Genomic DNA, 18,871 nt, shown 5'->3' with positions numbered 1-18,871 from the left:
ATTTCACTATGTACAATTTTTCACATGTGGCATATTTTCCTTCTAAAACTTTTAAAATTTCCTCTTTATTCCCAGGGATCTGAAATTTTTTTTTAAAGATTTTATTATTTATTTATTTGACAGAGAGTATAAGCAGGGGGAGCAGCAGGCAGAAGGAGAGGGAGAAGCAGGCTTCCTGCAGAGCAGGGAGCCTGATGCGGGGCTTAATCCCAGGACCCTGGGATCATGACCTGAGCCGAAGACAGATGCTTAACCAACTGAGCCCCTGAAATTTTTTGATAATGTTTTTTGACGTAGTTTTTTTTCCTTCCTCGCTCATCATATAGGGCATTTGCTAGGCTGTTTAAATCTCAAATTCTAATCCTTTAGTTCTGAAATTTTTTCTTATGTTATTTCTTTTATCATTTCCCCCCTCCATTTTCACTATTCTCTCTTTTAAATATCCACATATTTGGATGCAGGATCTACTGAGCTGCTCCTCTAATTTTGAAACATCTATTTTCTCCTATTACCCATCTCTTTGTTTTTTGTTCTATATTCTGGAAGTTTTCCAGCAAAGTATGTTTCTATTTCCTACTTTTCTCCCTGTTTATTTGTTTTGGTTGTTATCTTTCATGATATTGACTTTACACAAATGTGTAGTGATCTTTGTCCATTGATGGACATATGAAGAATGGAAATCAATCATTAAAAATATTGGAAATATTTGAATACAGACTAGATTTGTTGACAGTTTTATTTATTTATTGGGTTATTCAGTGATGACCTAGCCATGTCATTAGTCAGGCTTAACTATTTCTCCTGAAATCAATCCTCCAGTCTTGTGCCTGGAGAGAGAGACACTAGTTGCTTAAACTCTGGGAGTTGGACAGTGGGAAAGAATAAGGAGTCCTATCTATCCAATAAGATTTATGTGATTTATTCCCTGCTTCCAGTCCCTCACCATACTCTTATCCTGCTTTGTACCTAATATCCTTCAGTTCTGAGTCTCTCTGATTCAGTTTCTCCAGGAAGTAAGTATCTGCCCTCCTGCCTTGGTAGTGGTGATCATCTGCTTGTACAGGGTGAAAATATAAGTATTTGATGTCTGTGCTATACCTCCTACATTTCAGAAGCATCTGACATCTCCAATTCCTGAACTGTTTCTCAAGTTCTGAAGTGTAAATCTGCATGCTTTTTATTAGTGTCCCCTCCTCAGTCATTAGGTTTCAAATTCCTGGCTAAGACAGTTACCTCTTGACATCTTTCATCTTGGAAAAAAACAACCCTAAAGATTTATTTTTTTATTTCAGAGAAAGAGAGAGAGAGAGAGAGGATGTGCAAACAGAGGGAGGGGCAGAGGGAGAGGGAGAGCAGCAGACTCCCTGCTGAGCATGGAGCCCACTCCACACAGGGCTAGATGCAGGGGCCATCACTGGGCTCAATCTCAGGACCTGAGATCATGACCTGAGCCAAAATCACAAGCCAGATGCTTAATTGACTGAGCCATCCAGGCACCCCTCATCTTTTTTTTTAAGATTGTATTTATTTATTTGGGATAGAGAGAGCACAAGCCAGGGGACAGAGGGAGAGGAAGAAGTAGGCTCCCCAGTGAGCAGGGAGCCAGATGTGGGGCTCGACCCCAGGACCCTGGGATCATGACTTGAGCCGAAGGCAGATGCCCAACCAACTGAGCCACCCAGATGCCCCTAGGCACCCCTCATCTTAAAAATTTTTCTTACCATTTTTCTTTTCCTCTCCTTGAGGTTTTATACTTTATTTTTATTCTTTTTTTTTTTTTTTTTTAAAGATTTTATTTATTTATTTGCGAGAGAGAGAATGAGAGACAGAGAGCATGAGAGGGAGGAGGGTCAGAGGGAGAAGCAGACTCCCCGCCGAGCAGGGAGCCCGATGCGGGACTCGATCCCGGGACTCCAGGATCATGACCTGAGCCGAAGGCAGTCGCTTAACCAACTGAGCCACCCAGGCGTCCCTATTTTTATTCTTTTATTACCATTTTATCGAGGTTTTGGAAAGAGCTTACATAAAGCCATATATTCATTCTTCCAAGTCAACCAGAATCCTTTCATGTTTTTCTTTATAGTGAGAAATAACAGCCCTGAGTTTCCTAAAGATCCAGATAAACTTATCAGGTAAGTTTTTCTTTATACAATCCCATGTCAGTTTTCTTTCTTTCTTTCTCTCTCTTGCTCTCTTTCTTTCTCTTTCATCTCTACACCCAACATGGGGCTCAAACTCACAAGCCAGATCAAGAGTTGCATGCTCTACCAACTGAGCCAGCCAGGAGCCCCTCAATTTATTTATTAAAAGGACTATTGATTTAAACTGTTTACATTTTTTTAATCATAATTGAATTTTCACTTTTTAACTTAGAAAAGGAAGTAGATCTCTTTTCCTCTTACAATGCTTTAAAAAAAAATTTTTTTTAAAGATTTTATTTATTTATTTGACAGAGAGAGAGATAGCGAGAGAGGGAACACAAGCAAGGGGAGTAGGAGAGGGAGAAGCAGGCTTCCCGCTGAGCAGGGAGCCCAATGCGGGGCTTGATCCCAGGAGCCTGGGATCATGATCTGAGCTGAAGGCAGACGCTTAATGACTGAGCCACTCAGGCGCCCCCTCTTACAATGCTTTTTTTAAAAAATATTGTTTTCAGGAAGAATGTGAGAAGTTATTGAATTCTTTTTAGACTGTTGAATTAAAATTGAATATAATTATCTGAACTTGCCTATTGTTTTCATTTTTATTTTTTATTGTTGAAAAGGAAAAAAACATGTTGTCAACATAATGAGTACAAACCATTATAGATCACAAAAAGCAAGCAGTTTAGGAAAAGATAAAGAGGAAAATGGTGAGTTAGGGATGAACCCATTGTATCTTTTAGGAGACAACATGAAAATGTGGCATCAATTTAGCCATGAACACCTGAACAAGATATAGATCAATATTCTCATTATGGTTCTGCAGCATTTAGTTTCTTGAGCATTTCCATCAGCCTTAATTTGATAGTCAATCAGATGTAGAAAACAGCCAGTTAACTAGTGTTGAAATAACTTGCTTCAGCTTAGGTCTCCTTGACTGGCCCTGTGTAAAAGATGAACAAATTAGGTAACTCAAGTGGCTTTGATTTGTGAAAGTATTGGAAAATTTCAGAAAGGCAAGCATAATTTAATGGGTAGTGCACCAGGCTGGCATTCAGTAAAGGATATTGCTGTCCCTTAAACTTGTCAATGTGGAGAGAAGCGACTGACCTTCTTGGCACAAAATAGACCTGTGGTAAATAGTTGTTGAATGCATAAACACTGTTTTATCACCTACAACACATGAATATCCCTGGAATATTACAAAATTCTTTCTACTTGTGGTATAGTTATTTGCAGTGCATAAAGGTACAGTGCCAGCAGTTACTGATAAGGCAGTAAGACGAGGCCAGAAGAAGTTCTGTGGTCCCAGCTTTGGCAGGCACCTGAATGAAATCAAGAATAGATGATGCCAGAATCAGGTCTTATTTATGGTGTTCACCTAGTGCTAGTTTGAAATCTCTAGAGAAATCTCTAGGATTCAATCAAAGCAATACAATCTAGACTTCAAAGATACTCTACATTCCTTGTATATAGAAGGTTGCAATTTATTATGTATCTGTGAATCCAAATGTTTAGTCCTGGTACATTTGTTATGGGATAAAGCTCAGTTAAGTCTAGCTTTTAGTTTTTATGTAGAATTTTACAATGAGGTCCTGCAGAAATTATTCCAAGAGAGATGCTGTTCTTAGTCTTGTCATTCTAACGCCATTTGCTAGAACTTTACACTACTTCATGAGCTGAAAGAATTACCCTGATTATAGAAATGGATTCCAGAGGCCTAGCCAGACAGTTAAATCCTGTTTCCAAAAGATATAACAAAACATAAGCAAAGTCTAGTCAACGGAGTAGAATATAGTCAGGGGAATCCAGTTGATATTCAGTAATTGAAAGTGATTTAAGCTTGTGCTTGTCATCTGGGATGTTTGCACATGGGCTGCAGGATACCACTTAACAAGATATAGAGCAGCCTCTGGGAGAACAGTTACTCATTTATTTAAAATGTATTCACTGAGCATTTGCTCTCTGCCAGGCACCATGCTCCCATCCTGGGGACACACATCTGAATAATATGTGATCTTTGATCTCACGTGCTTTATAATCTAGGATTGGAAGCTCTCCTCTGAAGAGGAGTTCGTGCAGGGAGTATGCCTGACTGTCAGTCCTACAGGACCATCTAGGAGCAACTTCTAGCAGAGATGTAGTTGGAAGAGCACAGAGCAAATACCAGGATCATGGCCGGGGGGAATGCTAAGGTCAAATGCAAGCATATTTAAAATGAGTCATATTGAGTAGAAACTTCTTCCCCTGTAGCTTTTCTCCTCCCCCCCCGCCTCCAGAGGCTTTTACTTTTTCACTAAGTCATCTATCACTGGTACTACCTTTGTCAGATGCAATCCAACATTTCTTTGGGCCATACCTATTAATTGTTTTATTACATGAATACTTATAATAAGTGGTATTATACAGACAAGATCTAGATGCTGGAAGAGCTTGGAGGGAGAAATATCTTCCTAAAGCTTGGAGTCCTGGAGTGGGGGAAGGGACATATAAAGGCCAGCTTCCAGGAGAAGGTGATGCCTGAGGTGATTTCTAAAGGTAGAATAGGAATTCACCTGCAGACAAGAGAAGAAGGACATTCAGGCAGAGAGAATAACTCAAAAGGATGGAGATATGAGAGAGCATATTTCCCACAGCCTGACCTAACGGAAAGTAAGTTGACATCCAGAATAAAAAGTGAATCCAGATGCCAGAGGCAACAAAAGTGTATCAGGAGCTGAGATACAAAACCAAAGGGGGGAGAGGAGAAGGGGATTGGTTGCCAGATATCAAGGGAATAGAAGTGTCTTTTGGACATGGTTCTGCAGACGTTTACTTACTAACATTAAACGGAGGTGAAGGATGGGTTATGAAATATTACATATGTTATCTGAGCTCGATCTCCTGGATCACTTGCACAGCTTCTCCATCAGCACTTGCTGCTTCCCCTTGCACTTTGATGTCATGGAGACGGCTTCTTTCCTTAAACCTCATGAGCCAGCCTCTGCTAGCTTCAGACTTTCCTCCTGCAGCTTCCTCACCTCGCTCAGCCTTCATGGAATGAAGAGAGCTCGGGCCCTCCTCTGGATTCGGCTTTGTCTTAAGGGAATGTTGTGGCTGGTTTGATCTTCTCTCCAGACACTCAGACTATCTTCATATCTGCAGTAAGGCTGTTTTGCTTTCTGTCATTTGTGTGTTCACTGGAGTAGCACTTTTAATTTCTTTTGAGAGCTTTTCCTTTGCCTTCACGACTTGACTAACTGGTTCATGAGGCCTCGTTTTCAGCCTATCTCTGCTTTTCGTAAGGCTTCCTTATTAAGCTTAATCATGTCTAGCTTCTGATTTAAAATGAGAGATGTGCTATTCTTCCTCTCACTTGAACACTTGGAGACCATTGTAGGGTTATTAATTGTCCTAATTTCAAGATTGTTGTGTCACAGAATAGGGAGGCTGGAGGAGGGGGAGAAAGACAGGGAATAACTGGTGGGTGGAGCAGTCAGAACCCATCTATCAAGTACGTTTGCCGTACTATATAGTATATAGGCGTTGTTCATGGCAACCCAAAATAATTACAATGGTAACATCGAAGAACACTGATCACAGATCATCATAATTAATATCATAATGAAAAAGCTTAAAATATTAGCGAAAATTACCAACATGTGACCCAGAGACATGAAGTAAGCCAAAGCTGTTGGAAACCTGATGCCCATAGATTGGCTTGACACAGGGTTAACACAAGCCTGCAGTTTGTAAAAACGCAATGTCTGTAAAGCACAACAAAACAAGGTATGCATGTATTTCAAAACAAAAGAAGTTTTTGAAGAAAAGTATTCAAACTTTTTCACTGAATAGAGACAATGGGTATACTTCCAAACTTCCAAACTCTGATTTGAAAATCTGATAAGATTATTACAAGAAAGAAAAATTATAGGCCAATATCTCTCATAAGCACAGAAGCATAAAGCCTAATCAAAATATTAGCAAATTGAATCCACTGATACATAAAGAGGGATAATACATCATGCCTAGGAGGGCTGTATTTCAGGAAAGCCAGGTTGGGGCACATATTACAAGGAACACTGGCTGTTATATGCAAACAGTGAATCATGGAACACTACATCAGAAACTAATGAAGTACTGTATGGTGACTAACATAACAATAAAAAATAAAATAAAATAAAGAATATTAAAAATTTTATTTTTTTAATTTAATTTAATTTTATTATGTTAGTCACCATACAATACATCATTAGTTATTGGTGTAGTGATCCACAATTCATTGTTTTCGTGTAACACCCAGTGCTCCATGCAGTAAAAATCAGTGTAACTAAGGTAACCAAATAAAGGAAAAAAACATAAAATGATCTCAATGAATCAGGAAAAGGTATTTGCTAAAATTTCTCACCCATTCATGACAAAAATTCTCACCAAACTAGGAATAGAGAAGAAATTCTTTATTCCAGTGAAGAGAAACTGCAAAAATCCAACAGCAAACCTCATACTTAAATGCGAAATGTTGGATGCTTTTGTCCTGAGTTTAGCAACAAGGCATGTATGTCCATTATCACCACTTCTATTCAGCATTGTATGGGAAGTCCTAGTCAGTGCAGTGAAGCCAGGAGAAAAAGTTATAAAGTTTGGGAAGGATGAAGTAAACCATCTTTATTCATAGATAACAGGATTTTATAATATTAAAATCCAAAGGAATACATAAACTTGAAAATTAATAAGTGAATTTAGCAAGGTCCCTGGATATAAGATGAACATTTTAAAAAGCAACTATATTTTTATACAGTAGCAATCAATACATAGAAATGTTAGAAATACCATTACAGGGGTGTCTGGGTGGCTCAGTGGGGTAAGCATCTGCCTTCGGCTCAGGTCATGATCCCAGGGTCCTGGGAATAAGCCCCATGATGGGGTCCCTGCTCAGCAGGGGAGTCTACTTCTTCCTCTCCCTCTGCTCCTCCCCCCCGCCTGTGCTACCTCTCACTCTCTCTCTCAAATAAAAATCTAAAAAAAAAAAAAAAGAAATACCATTGCAATAGCATCAAAATGTAACAAGAGAGGAATAAGACATCTACGCTGAAGACCACAAGATATAAGATATATCTGGAAAAAATTTCAAAAGACCTAAAGAAATAGATATACAATGTTTGTGACTTGAGAGAGACTCAATATTATTGCAATGTCAGTTCTTCCCAAATTAATCTATAGATTCAACTCAATCTTAGTCAAAATCTCAACATTTTTTTTCCTGGAAATTAACAAGGTGGTTTTAAAATATATTTACAGGGGTACCTGGGTGGCTCAGTCGATTAAGCATCCGACTCTTGATTTCAACTCAGGTCAGGATCTCAGGGTTGTGATATCGAGCCCTGTGTCGAACTCCAAGCTGGGCATGGAGCCTGCTTAAGATTCCCTCTCTCCCTCTCCCTGTTTCCTTCCCCTGCTCCCTCTCCCTTTGCCCCTCACCCTCTCTTTCTCTCCCTCTAAAAAAATAAATACATAAGTAAAAAATAAAATATATCTACAAATGCAAAGGATTTAGGATAAGATAATCTTGAACAAAGAGGATTGACATTCTCAGATATCAAGGTGTAGTGGAAAGTTAGAATAAATTTCACTCTGATTGGATTTTTCTAGGTTCATGTTCCTGTCCCTAAATAGTTACGATTGCCAGACAGCCTTAAACCCATCAGGCTCTGACTTAGAGTCAGGGTGGAGGTCAGTCCTGTCAGATTGAATGTCATGTACATAAGGGGGGAAGAGTGGAATAGTTATTGGAGAGGCAACCGCAATGTCCACTGTGACAGCCTTCATATACATACTATTTTTATTGGACTGAAACCTTGGTAAATAAGAGTTTGACAAGTACAGGAGACACAAAAGTCTCCAGATAGACCTGCTTGCACACACACAGGAATGTAATATTGTGGTGTACTCCACATCATCGAGAAGTTCTATATGATGGAGCCTCTGCATGTGCAGATGAATGGGGGAAGAAATGGTTGGAAATAGCCAGATGCTAATGAACCCCAAGTTATGTTTGAAAGTGTTTAGACTCCATCCTATATAATTACATAACCAAAAGTGGTTTTTAAGCAGAGGCATGATGTCCTGGAATAGAGAGAGAGAAACTGAGGTAGAGTTTGCGGAAGAGAAATGATGAGGTACTTGCCCAAGACTGACATTGAGTACTAAGGGATGCTAAACTCCTGCCTGGCTCTTCCTGTGGATAATTTCATTAGAATTCTCACCACAACTGCTGGACAAATTTCTATCTCTTAATTTTATAGATGAGGAAACAGGAGTGAAATAGTTACCTGCCCAGAGTCACACAGCTAAAAAGTAGTGGTACCTGAGTGTTTTAACACAGGCCAGATGATTCCAGAGCCTGTACTCTTAATCATGATATTACACGACTAAATATCCAGAGATTTGTAGGGGTTTAATTAGTAGGCTTGGGTTATGGCTGGGATGTTGCTTCCATGAACTAGCACTACCCCGACTCTCTTCTTCCCTTAATGATCCTTTTTATTTCCTTCACTGGCTCCCCTTAACTCTGAATTGGTTTCTGATCTTTCTTTTCTAAACACTTACTCTTTCTGTGTTTGTTTTCCCTAATGGCGTCATCTATCAACTTTTATGTTGATTTGACCCAAATCTCTTATTTCCAGTCTCAATTTCTCAATCACACTCTTAAAGGTCATCACCTAAAACCCATGTTTAAATTTAAACTCATATTTTACTTCAGAGTCTCTAGATGCTTTCTGTTAATAGCAAAACTAAATGGTCTTCTGGGCTTTAGAAAAATATCTGACCCTCAGATTCCTTCACCTCTCACACCCTATCAGAAAACCAGTCCAGTCATTTCATTAGCATGTCAGAGATTCATCTCCTCACCTCCATAGTCTCTGCTCCCACCCTCTGTTAGCTCTGCATTTCTTGCCTGAATTACTGCATCTGTTTCCTAACTTGTCTCCCTGCATTTAATCTCTCATATACTCCACCCTGCATACTAACGCCAGAAAAAACTCTTACTCAGACACGTGGTTCATAATTTACTTGCCTTATTCAAGAACTTCTGCTTGCTCTCTATCACCTAATAAATCAGATTCCTGAATCAACTCTAACCCATTCTCTGCCTAAATCTGAAGACCTGCATTGCCCAGTTTCAGTTATTCTATCAAATTCCAATTCCTCTGAAATTGGAACTCTCCACCCTAGTCAGTTATCTCATTTCTATTGTCTCTTCCCCCAACATGCTCTGTTGCACACGCACCATGCTCCTTCCCATCCGAGCTATTGCTAATACTGTTCTCCTCACTTAAAATGCCTCCGCCATCTGTTCCAGGTCCATATCCCAAGTGACTCCTTCCCTAAAGGCTCCAAGACAAAGTTACATCTCTCGCTTCCAACTTTTTTAGCTTACTGCCACTGCCAAAGAAGTATCTGTCGTTGTCATCTCCAAATGTCTGTGTTAAATGATGTAACACTTTATATGTCAATATATAAAGCTATTCTATTTGCTAATTTGGGTGTATATCTTATTTTCCCAATAGGATAATAAGCTCTGATGTTCAGTTTTAAATTATCTTCTACTTTTCCTTATTCATAATGCTAATGATAATACTCAGTAAATTCCTGTTAATGTTTCAAATTATAAACACATGTATATTTTATACTTCCCTGTAAACTTAGTAGCTTATCTGAATAATCATAAAAATTGTTACTGTTCTCTTATTTTAAGGAGTGTTTCTTTTACAGAATTGAAAATGCAGTATTCTCAAATGTTTAAGACATTCTGCTTTGTATATTCAAACTATACTAAAGTCATACCTTTTAGGGTAATATTTTTAATTATTCTGGGGAAGAAAAGAAAGCCCCTGAAGGCTAACAGTTTGAAATTGAACAGGACACCACTGGGAAGGGAGAGGGTCATGGGTCGTCGTCAAACAGACAAAAAAACAATGGAGACGATTGTGCCTAAAGATGGTGTATTTTTTTTCACGAGACAGTGTGTTGACAGTTTCCTTCCTCTTGGGTCATTGTTGTCTGCTAAATGATCTGTGACAGCAAATTGATCACAAGCTTTTTCATGCAGGAGATATAATGCAGCCTTTCATTTTGTTACCTCTGTTGCCAAATGCCGAAACATTTTGTTGGCAAAATTAATGTTAGTTTAATATGTCATTTAGTGGTGTAAAGCACTGCATGTAGCTCTGGAAGCAATAATAGTAGTGATTAATTTATCTTCACCCAGTTTCAGATTTCTACTTAAGTGTGATTGCAAAAACAATAACACATTTGAAAAAATGTTACTCTTAAAATTAGGCATCTGTAATTATCATTTAAATAAATGACGCATTCAAGAATTTAGATATTGTCCTATTCATTTCAAAATTGAGTTCAATATTTAAGGTACCTATAATTCACCTATAAAAATTAATGCTGGTGTACTCATTCTAACTGAAGAGTTGCTGCTTCCTCCAAAGAGCTAAGAACTTCAAATGGAAACCAGACATAAGGTCTTTTATGTCTGATGTTTCAGCATCTACTTAAGCCAGCTAATTGGTGATTTCACATGTCTGAAAAACAGCCCAAAGAAACATTTTGTTTGTAGAGCATTGAGAATCTCTGCAATTAAATTGTTTGTAGGAAAAAAATTAGAAATGCAGTTATTTAATTGACTGTTTCGCAGATCCTGTTCAATATTTTATTATTTTTGCTCTTCCATTAGGATAGAGTAATATTAGCACAGGGAAGGATAAGTGTAGGCAGGATTGTTAGAAGAGTTGGTTTTTTCCCTCTATGAAAATGACCAGATTCTGTGTGAAAATTAAACTGGTCTCAATTCTGGTGTTTTACTTCTCCTCATAATAAAAAGGAAATAAAAGTGATTTTACTGAAATTTGGCATAGATATTTAAGAAAACTGTTTATTGTAGAAAGAAAAGAAGTGCAAGTATGATGCTTTTATTAAAATCCTTTTTTAATGGTAGTCATGAAAGGCAGATATCTTAAACTTGTATTTTTCTTTTTATAATATACACATGGGTGTACATTTTTAACATTTATTTTGAAATATGTTTTGGAGAGTTTTTCTTTTTTGTGATTTGTATGTGTTAGTGGAGAAATTGATAGATCATTTGTTAGAAATGGCAAATCAGTTTAATGTCTTATGGCAGGATATTGTTATCTGAAACAATCTACTCTGATAAAATAATTTTAAAAAGGAAACTTGCCAATACTCATCTGATTTCAATGTATATTTTCAGATCAACTAAAGCAATCTCATTTAATGATTACTACAAGACATGGTCTGGAATAGCAACATCAAAAGCCACAGAATACTATAGAAGTCCATGTAAGGTGGTCTAGCCTTATCTTTTGTCCTTTTGTATATATTAATCTCCTAATTATACTCAACTTGTCTTGCTTTCAAAGACTAATTGACATATATTTATAATCAGAAGGTGATAAACTTCTCTGTTACCTCTATATATGAAACATTCAACAACTCTTAATTTAGTTTCTCTTTTGTATAGAGTCCTGGACTGAAGCCTCATTCAAAGTCAGAAAGAAAGATAGACAATTGGAGGAATAAAAGATGACGTTCTCAATCTTATGAGACTTACTTTACTCCACCCCGAAACATGGATATGTTTACACCTTCATAGCAAGAGGAGCCTTTTTGATTCTAAACACAATTATCCTCAAAGCCAGAGAAAGTATTAAGTAGAAAGATAGCAAGAAAACATATGAACCTAGGGCTTTCAATTATATCAGTCTAAGGAAAAAATCACATATATTAGGAGCTAAAAAGACAGAAGGGGAGAGCTGGACAACTTTCTGTCCCATCTAATTGAATCTTTAGTGTGCTATTTCATGATTTAGATCCAAGTAAGTTATCCAGTCTGCTGCCCTGCTATCCTGCTGAAATGGAGAATTCAGAAGTGACCCATGACTTCCTAACTCCCAGGTTCAATGATAACTTTTTAGCCTTTATCTTACTTGTACTCTTTTTTGCTATGCCTACCTGCCAGTAATTCCCAAAGCCTCATCTCTGGTCAGGCCCTCTTTTGAATTCTGCATGCATATTTACAACTGTCCATTGGACATTCACCTACATGGGTTTCAGGCATCTCCTACTTAAGATGTCCCAAAGTTAATTCATTATCTTGCCCCAAAACCTATCCTCCCACCATTATCACCTCCCTTGGTTAGTGCTAGATCACCATTATTGCATTTACTTGTCTAGACCAAAATCATAGATGCTTCTTAGAGCTCTTTACCTGCCAAATTAAGCCTTGTTTACTTTATCTCCTACAACATTAAGAGTGTTTCCTTCCCCACTCCACCCTGATGACCACTGCTTTAATCTGTGGTCTCACTGAATTTCATCTCATTATTGTGATAGTCTCATATTTGGTTTCAATAGAACAAAATATCACCAAAAAAGTTTGTAGTTTTAAGGCACAAATTAGAGCAAAAAAGTAATGCCAAGCTTAACAAATATTTAAAAATAAATTAGATCAGTAACTTCTAAGAAATTACATGTTCTTTCAGGATGTTGGGTATTATTTTTTGATCACCCATTACCTTCCTCACTAATCATAGATTAGTGGTTATGAAAAATTATTAAGGTGCTTAAAGAAACACAATCTTTGGCAACACTATCAGTATAAAGAATTTTATTACTTTTGATGCCAGAGTACATGAGTATTTATTTCATTTCATAGATTTTTGGTTGGGTGCTGCCTAGTCAACTCAGCAAACACATCTTGAGTACCTCCTGTGTGGAAACACTGAGGAACTCAGATGGGCTCCAGGAGGCAGGAACCCTTAACAAACAAGGCGTCCAGAGGCAGTTGGCACAGTCTAGGGAAAGATTCAGCATCCAACTCCTTCAACCACAAAACAAACCAAGAAAATGGTGTCTTATGGAAGAGCATGTAAATATATAGAAGCATTTGGAAACTTCAAACTGCTAAGAAAAACAAATAGAAGCACATGCCAGAACTTCAGGGAATTTGGAAATGATTGTCTTGCAATAAAAAACAATTAAAAATGGAAGGAAATAATGAAGTACCACTGACTGCAGTTTCTTCTTCAAAAGAGTTAACACTAAAATGTTTAATTTGGTTCTCATTTCCATGGTTATCACTACTTAGTATGTAATTTATCCCCTTTTGCAAAGGCAATAGCTTTACTGGCTGCCTCTAGCCCAGAAGAATTTCTGAGACTGATTCTAGCCCTTGGTGCAAGATTTCACAATCATCCTGCCTGTTCTTCCCCTAGGGATTTGTTATAAGAATGTTTCAGGAGCTTTCCTTTAATAATAACCAGCACTTAATTTTTAAAAATTAAATTTAAACGTTACATGTGCTGCTGGCCATTTTGTCTTTGGATAATTCAGCTGGATGAGATCCAATACTATTTTTTAACAGCCTAATTTCCTGGCAATAATAAAGATGAAGTTTTGAGATTATAGAATGCTTCTTCAGCTACTGAGAAATAAAAGGGAAACTTCTAATAACTTCAGTTTCTACAGTTACATTCTTTTTTAAAAATTTATTTTATTTTTTTGGAGAGACGTAGAGGCAGGGGGGAGAGAATCTTAAGCAGTCTCCACTCCCAGCTCAGAGTCCAACACGGGGCTCAATCTCACAGCCCTGAGATCATGACCTTAGCTGAAATCAAGAGTCGGATGCTTAACCAACTGAGCTACCCAGGTGCCCCTCTACAGTTACATTCTTATCACTGCAAAGATTATGAAACTCTTGTGCATATTTTTAAAAGCTTTTTTATTCATACTGATGAGTGGTTATATTTTGATTTGGGGTATTAACTCTTTTCCATATCTTTGTGCTACAAATCTACCCATAGTCATGTGTGCCATAGTAATAGTAAGTTTATTCATGTACAATACAGTTTACAAAGTATACTCTGTATTGTTTTTTAATCATCCTCATCTTAATCTTTTATTCATTTGTCAACCAATGTTTACTGAATGCCTAATATATGTCATGCATAGTAGTATATCAAGCCTATGAACCAAGCATTATTATTATTATTACTCTGTCTTAAAGATGAGAAAACCAAGACCAAGAGAAGCTAAGTAATTTACCTAAAGTCACACAGGTAGGTGGGGATATTATATATTGGTAAAGAGTATAAATTCTAGAGCCAGATTGCTGAGATTTAATTCTGGCTCTGCTACTTACTAGCTATGTGACCTTGGGTGAGTTTCTTAACCTCTCTGTGTCAGTTCCCTGTCTGTAAAATGAGAATAATTACAGCACATACCTCATAGCACTGAAGCAATTAAAATAGTGCCTAGCACATAGTGAGTGCTCAATGAAGGTGGCTGTTATTAATTAGTACAAGTAGGCTGTCGCTCTAGGACTTGACCCAGTTCCTCTGACTCCACATCTGTTGCTCTTTTTATCATGCTATACTGCTTCCATAGTGTGGTATAAAAATGCTATCTCTATGTAGCCTGAGATTTAAATTCAAACCCCGAAGTATATGCAGTATATTTTTCAATAATTATAATTATTAGTTTATAATCATAGGCAATCATATGGGGAAATGTACTGATGATCCACTGTTCTCTGTCCATCAGTATAGAATGGCAAACAAAAGTCTGGCAGAGAACAAACCAATACATATGGTTGTGGGCAACAGCACCTTAATGACAGAATATGATCCCCATGAGGAAATATTTATGTTAAAGGGAAAAGAATTCCTTTAGACCAGTGTACCCTGTAATACTGAATGGAGGCTTCCTGGTGTTGGTTTGCTGTCATCAGACAGACCAGACACCCTGAAACATCATGGGGATGCTTGCTTTCACCCTAAAAGACTTCCCTTCTTTGAGTCTTTGAGCCGGAAATAAGGGCAAGTGTCTCCAGAATGCATTTAGATGCAAGAGGCAGCATCACCTCATTCTAATGCAGTGGTTCTCAGTCTTGACCGCTCATTAGAACCACCAGAGGAACTTGTAAAAATTCCTGTGTAAAAGGCACACCCCCAGACTGACATCAGGATCTCTGGGGGCAGGGGCTGGCAGTAGTCAAGTTTTTAAAGGTCCCCAGGTGATTACAATGTGCAACCAAGGTTGAAAAGGCTGCAGTGGGAAGAGCATGAGGTTGGAAGTTAGAGACTCCATAGCTCTGTACTGCTTCTGCCACTTACAGTTAAGTGCATTTAGGTTAGTCATTTAACTCTTTGTGCCTCATTTTTCATTTCTTTTCATTGACAGAAGCATTCCACTCTATTTTAAGTTGCTCTATGGTTAGTATGAGATAATATGTCTGAAAATAAAACATCCTAAGGCAAGTTGATGCTATAATGTTTCTTTGGATGTGACAGTCCCAGCAGTGGAAGAAAAATTTAGATCAACCTATACAGATGTTGGCCATGGAAAAAACAAAGTGAAGGTGAGGTACAGTAATCCTTAGAAGGAAGGGAAGAAATAAGTGTATTATGGAGCCAACAGAAGATGATTTTTTACCACAGACTACAAAACTGCCACAAAGACGAGATATGGTCATGATGGGGAATTTCAGCTTCAAAAACTTCTGACAAAATTTCACTGGTCCTTTCCTCATACTTGCTCTCACGTGCCCCCTCCCCCTGCATTATTGCCCTCCTATCACCATCCCTCATTGAGCATCTTCCATGTCTAGACAATGGGCTGTGTGTTAGAGACAACATACATATTATGCTAAGCTTTTTAAGAAGTTTATGGTCAGATGGTAGAATGGTGAATGAAAAAATTATAGGGATAAAATAGGAAGCATTAAAATAAAAGTCTGTACAAATACTGTGGCATTTTTCATCTCTCAGTAGAGAAAGCAATGAAGAAGATGAGTCAATGATATAAAATTAATGGAAATATTCAGGAAGGATGACCATGCCATTTGGGGTTTCATAACATATAAGGAAGAAACTAATGCACATATTCAAATAGAAAATGTAGGAAAGGTGATTTCAAAAAAATTAAGGAAATATATGAATTATTCTTGAATAGAAACCTCAAATTTAAATTTTGTCTAAGTGGTAAAGAATAGTCCCAATGAGAAGACATTAATTTTCTGTTTGTTCATCTGTAAAGTGTATATTGTACTGATCAGCACGGGAGTTTTGACCTGCTCCGTTTCCGACCTGGGCCGGTTCACCCCTCCTTAGGCAACCTGGTGGTCCCCCGCTCCCGGGAGGTCACCATATTGATGCCGAACTTAGTGCGGACACCCGATCGGCAGAACTCCTGGGCTCAAGCGATCCTCCTGCCTCAGCCTCCCGAGTAGCTGGGACTACAGGCGCGCGCTCCCGCGCCCGGCTGTAAAGTGTATATTGTAATGGTAACCACTGCTTACCTACTTTACAGGTGTCCAATGTGTAGGAAGAACTCTATTAATATTAGTTACTATAATCATCTAAAGGAAATAATGAGACCTAAGAACCCTAGGGAGCTCAGATTTGCTTCCTTAATAAGGAATGGAGGAGCATAAGTCTAAATACTAACAAAAAGAATATTAATAAAGGCTATAAGAATATGTACGTAGAGGTGCCTGGGTAGCCCAGTTGGTTAAGTGTCTGCCTTCAGCTCAGGTCATGATCCCAGGGTCCTAGGATTGAGCTCCATCCAGGGCTCCCTGCTCAGCAGGGAGTTTGCTTTTCTCCCTCTGCTCCTCCCCTCACTTGTGCTCTCTCAAATAAAATAAACAAAATCTTAAAAAAAAAAAAAAGTGTATGTATGTGTATTTGTGTTTGAAGGAAGAAAAAAAATCAAAGACAGGAACATTGCTGGTGAAAATTATGTAATATTAACAGAAGAAAATGAGAACTATTCAGTTTAAATGTTTCTATCAATGACATATTTCATCAGGCTAGCAGAGGTTAATCAATCATTGTTTAGAGGGAAGCTCCAGATAAATGTAAGTCTGGTGGAGAGCATCTAGTTGGTTAAATTGTTCAAGACTATAAAGCCAGAGCAATTACAAGAAACAGGGAAATAGATGATAGATAGATAGATAGATAGATAAGGTGTGTGTGTGTGTGTGAGAGATCTGGCTTTCAATAAATTTTATGTTAATTTGATTGAAGGCATAAGGCTTATAATTAACCACAGACATATGTGCCAGTGGTATAATGTGATTTCCAGAAAATCCTACTACAGATCTGAGATGAATTGATAGAAGTGTAGCACACAGGTCAAGAGAGGTAGTAACCCACTTACACCTTTGCTATTCAAAAGAAATCAAGATCCTGAGCCAGTTCTGGATGTGAACTTTAATAGGAACATTAACAAAGTTTACCACCAGGATGGTGAGGATGGTTAGGTCTCTAGAAGCCATGTCTTAAGATGAAGTTAAGGGAACTGAGGCTGTTCTGAGAGCTATCTTCAAATATTAGAAGGGCTCTCTCCCATGGGGAAAGGATGAACCTAGTTAGTATTGCTCCAGAGGTCAGAACTAGGACGAGTGGAAACTCAGCACTCAGATTAAGAAAGACATTGTGACCTTACTGTCTGGCAATGGAACAGGCAGTTTCCCAACGACAGAGAGGGGAGTCTTCTGTCATTGGCAAGGGATTCATTCAGAGGCTGGATTGGGTGATCATCCAATTGATCCATCCGTTGACAATTCTTTTTTTTTTTTTTTTTAAATATTTTATTTATTTATTTGACAGAGAGAGACAAAGCAAGAGAAGGAACACAAGCAGGGGGAGTGGGAGAGGGAGAAGCAGGCTTCCTGCGGAGCAGGGAGCCCGATGCGGGGCTCGATCCCAGGACCCTGGGATCATGACCTGAGCTGAAGGCAGAGGCTTAACGACTGAGCCACCCAGGCGCCCCTTTCCGTTGACAATTCTTTGTGGAAGATCAAGACCTATAATGTCACTTCCAACTCCAAGATTTTATTTTTTCACTTGTAGTGAGTGTGGTGTTAAACTGTGGTGTCTGTAGTTTCTATATGAGTTATTTTAACACCTTCTTCATTACTATAAATGATATATAAACAGATGTTATTATAATGAAAACTTTGAAGATAAATCTACTTGTTTCAAAGTTCAAGTAAAAGGAAGAAATTCGTAAAGTGAGCATTGTAGTATGACTTGAACTATATAGTGTACATCATTGCCATATATCGACTTGATGAAAAGTAAATTATTTTAAACTTTGAACTATTATTAAAGAATGCATACACAACTCCTTTTTCAAAACTCTAATTTCAGTGCTTGAAGATCCAAATTTTGTTGTAGGGTATTATAAATGGAAGAAAGCTGAATTAAAACATCCTAAAGAATGGAATTTAAAGTAAGTACTTTGTATTAACTTAAATATCTATCATTTTACTTTCTACTGTCTAACTGAATCATCAGAAGAAATCTTTGGAAATAACAATGGATGCCTTTTTCTAAACATAAGAGCAAGAATTAGACATATAATTTTTTTCCTTTCCTATGAACCCAGGTGGGAAACATCTTTGCTACTATTAACTTTAAAAATGTAAATTATTTGACCAGCAAAAATGGGTTTATTCAGGAATAGCAGAGAATAGCAATTTGGGATTTGCAAGCTAGGTCAAAACCACAGGGCAAGTCCAAGAAATTAGGAAGAGGAATGTCACTTTATAGAGAAAGAAGAAGTTGGGAAGAGTTGTTTTGAAAGGAAGTCCATGGGAGAAAAGCAAGTGTTCAGAATGATGCCTGTTTGGCTGAGTGGCTGGAGTAGTCAGTTTC

General features: G+C 37.9%; 1 protein-coding gene across 1 annotated transcript in view; it reads left to right on the top strand.

Moving 5' to 3' along the window:
• UBE2U (ubiquitin conjugating enzyme E2 U) overlaps nucleotides 1–18,450 on the top strand; it is a 50,872-nt gene extending 32,422 nt beyond the window's left edge. Inside the window, exons 6-8 of the mRNA XM_032416549.1 lie at nucleotides 2,084–2,132; nucleotides 11,401–11,489; nucleotides 18,365–18,450. Coding sequence (XP_032272440.1) covers nucleotides 2,084–2,132; nucleotides 11,401–11,489; nucleotides 18,365–18,450 — 224 coding nt within the window. The remainder of the gene's footprint in view (nucleotides 1–2,083; nucleotides 2,133–11,400; nucleotides 11,490–18,364) is intronic.
• Nucleotides 18,451–18,871: the final 421 nt, after the last annotated feature.

Source organism: Phoca vitulina, unplaced genomic scaffold, assembly GCF_004348235.1.
Source record: "Phoca vitulina isolate PV1807 unplaced genomic scaffold, GSC_HSeal_1.0 scaffold2, whole genome shotgun sequence".
In the NCBI taxonomy this organism is placed as follows: Eukaryota; Metazoa; Chordata; class Mammalia; order Carnivora; family Phocidae; genus Phoca; species Phoca vitulina.
Note: the sequence above shows the minus strand (reverse complement) of the source record. Positions and strands in the feature narration are given on the sequence as shown.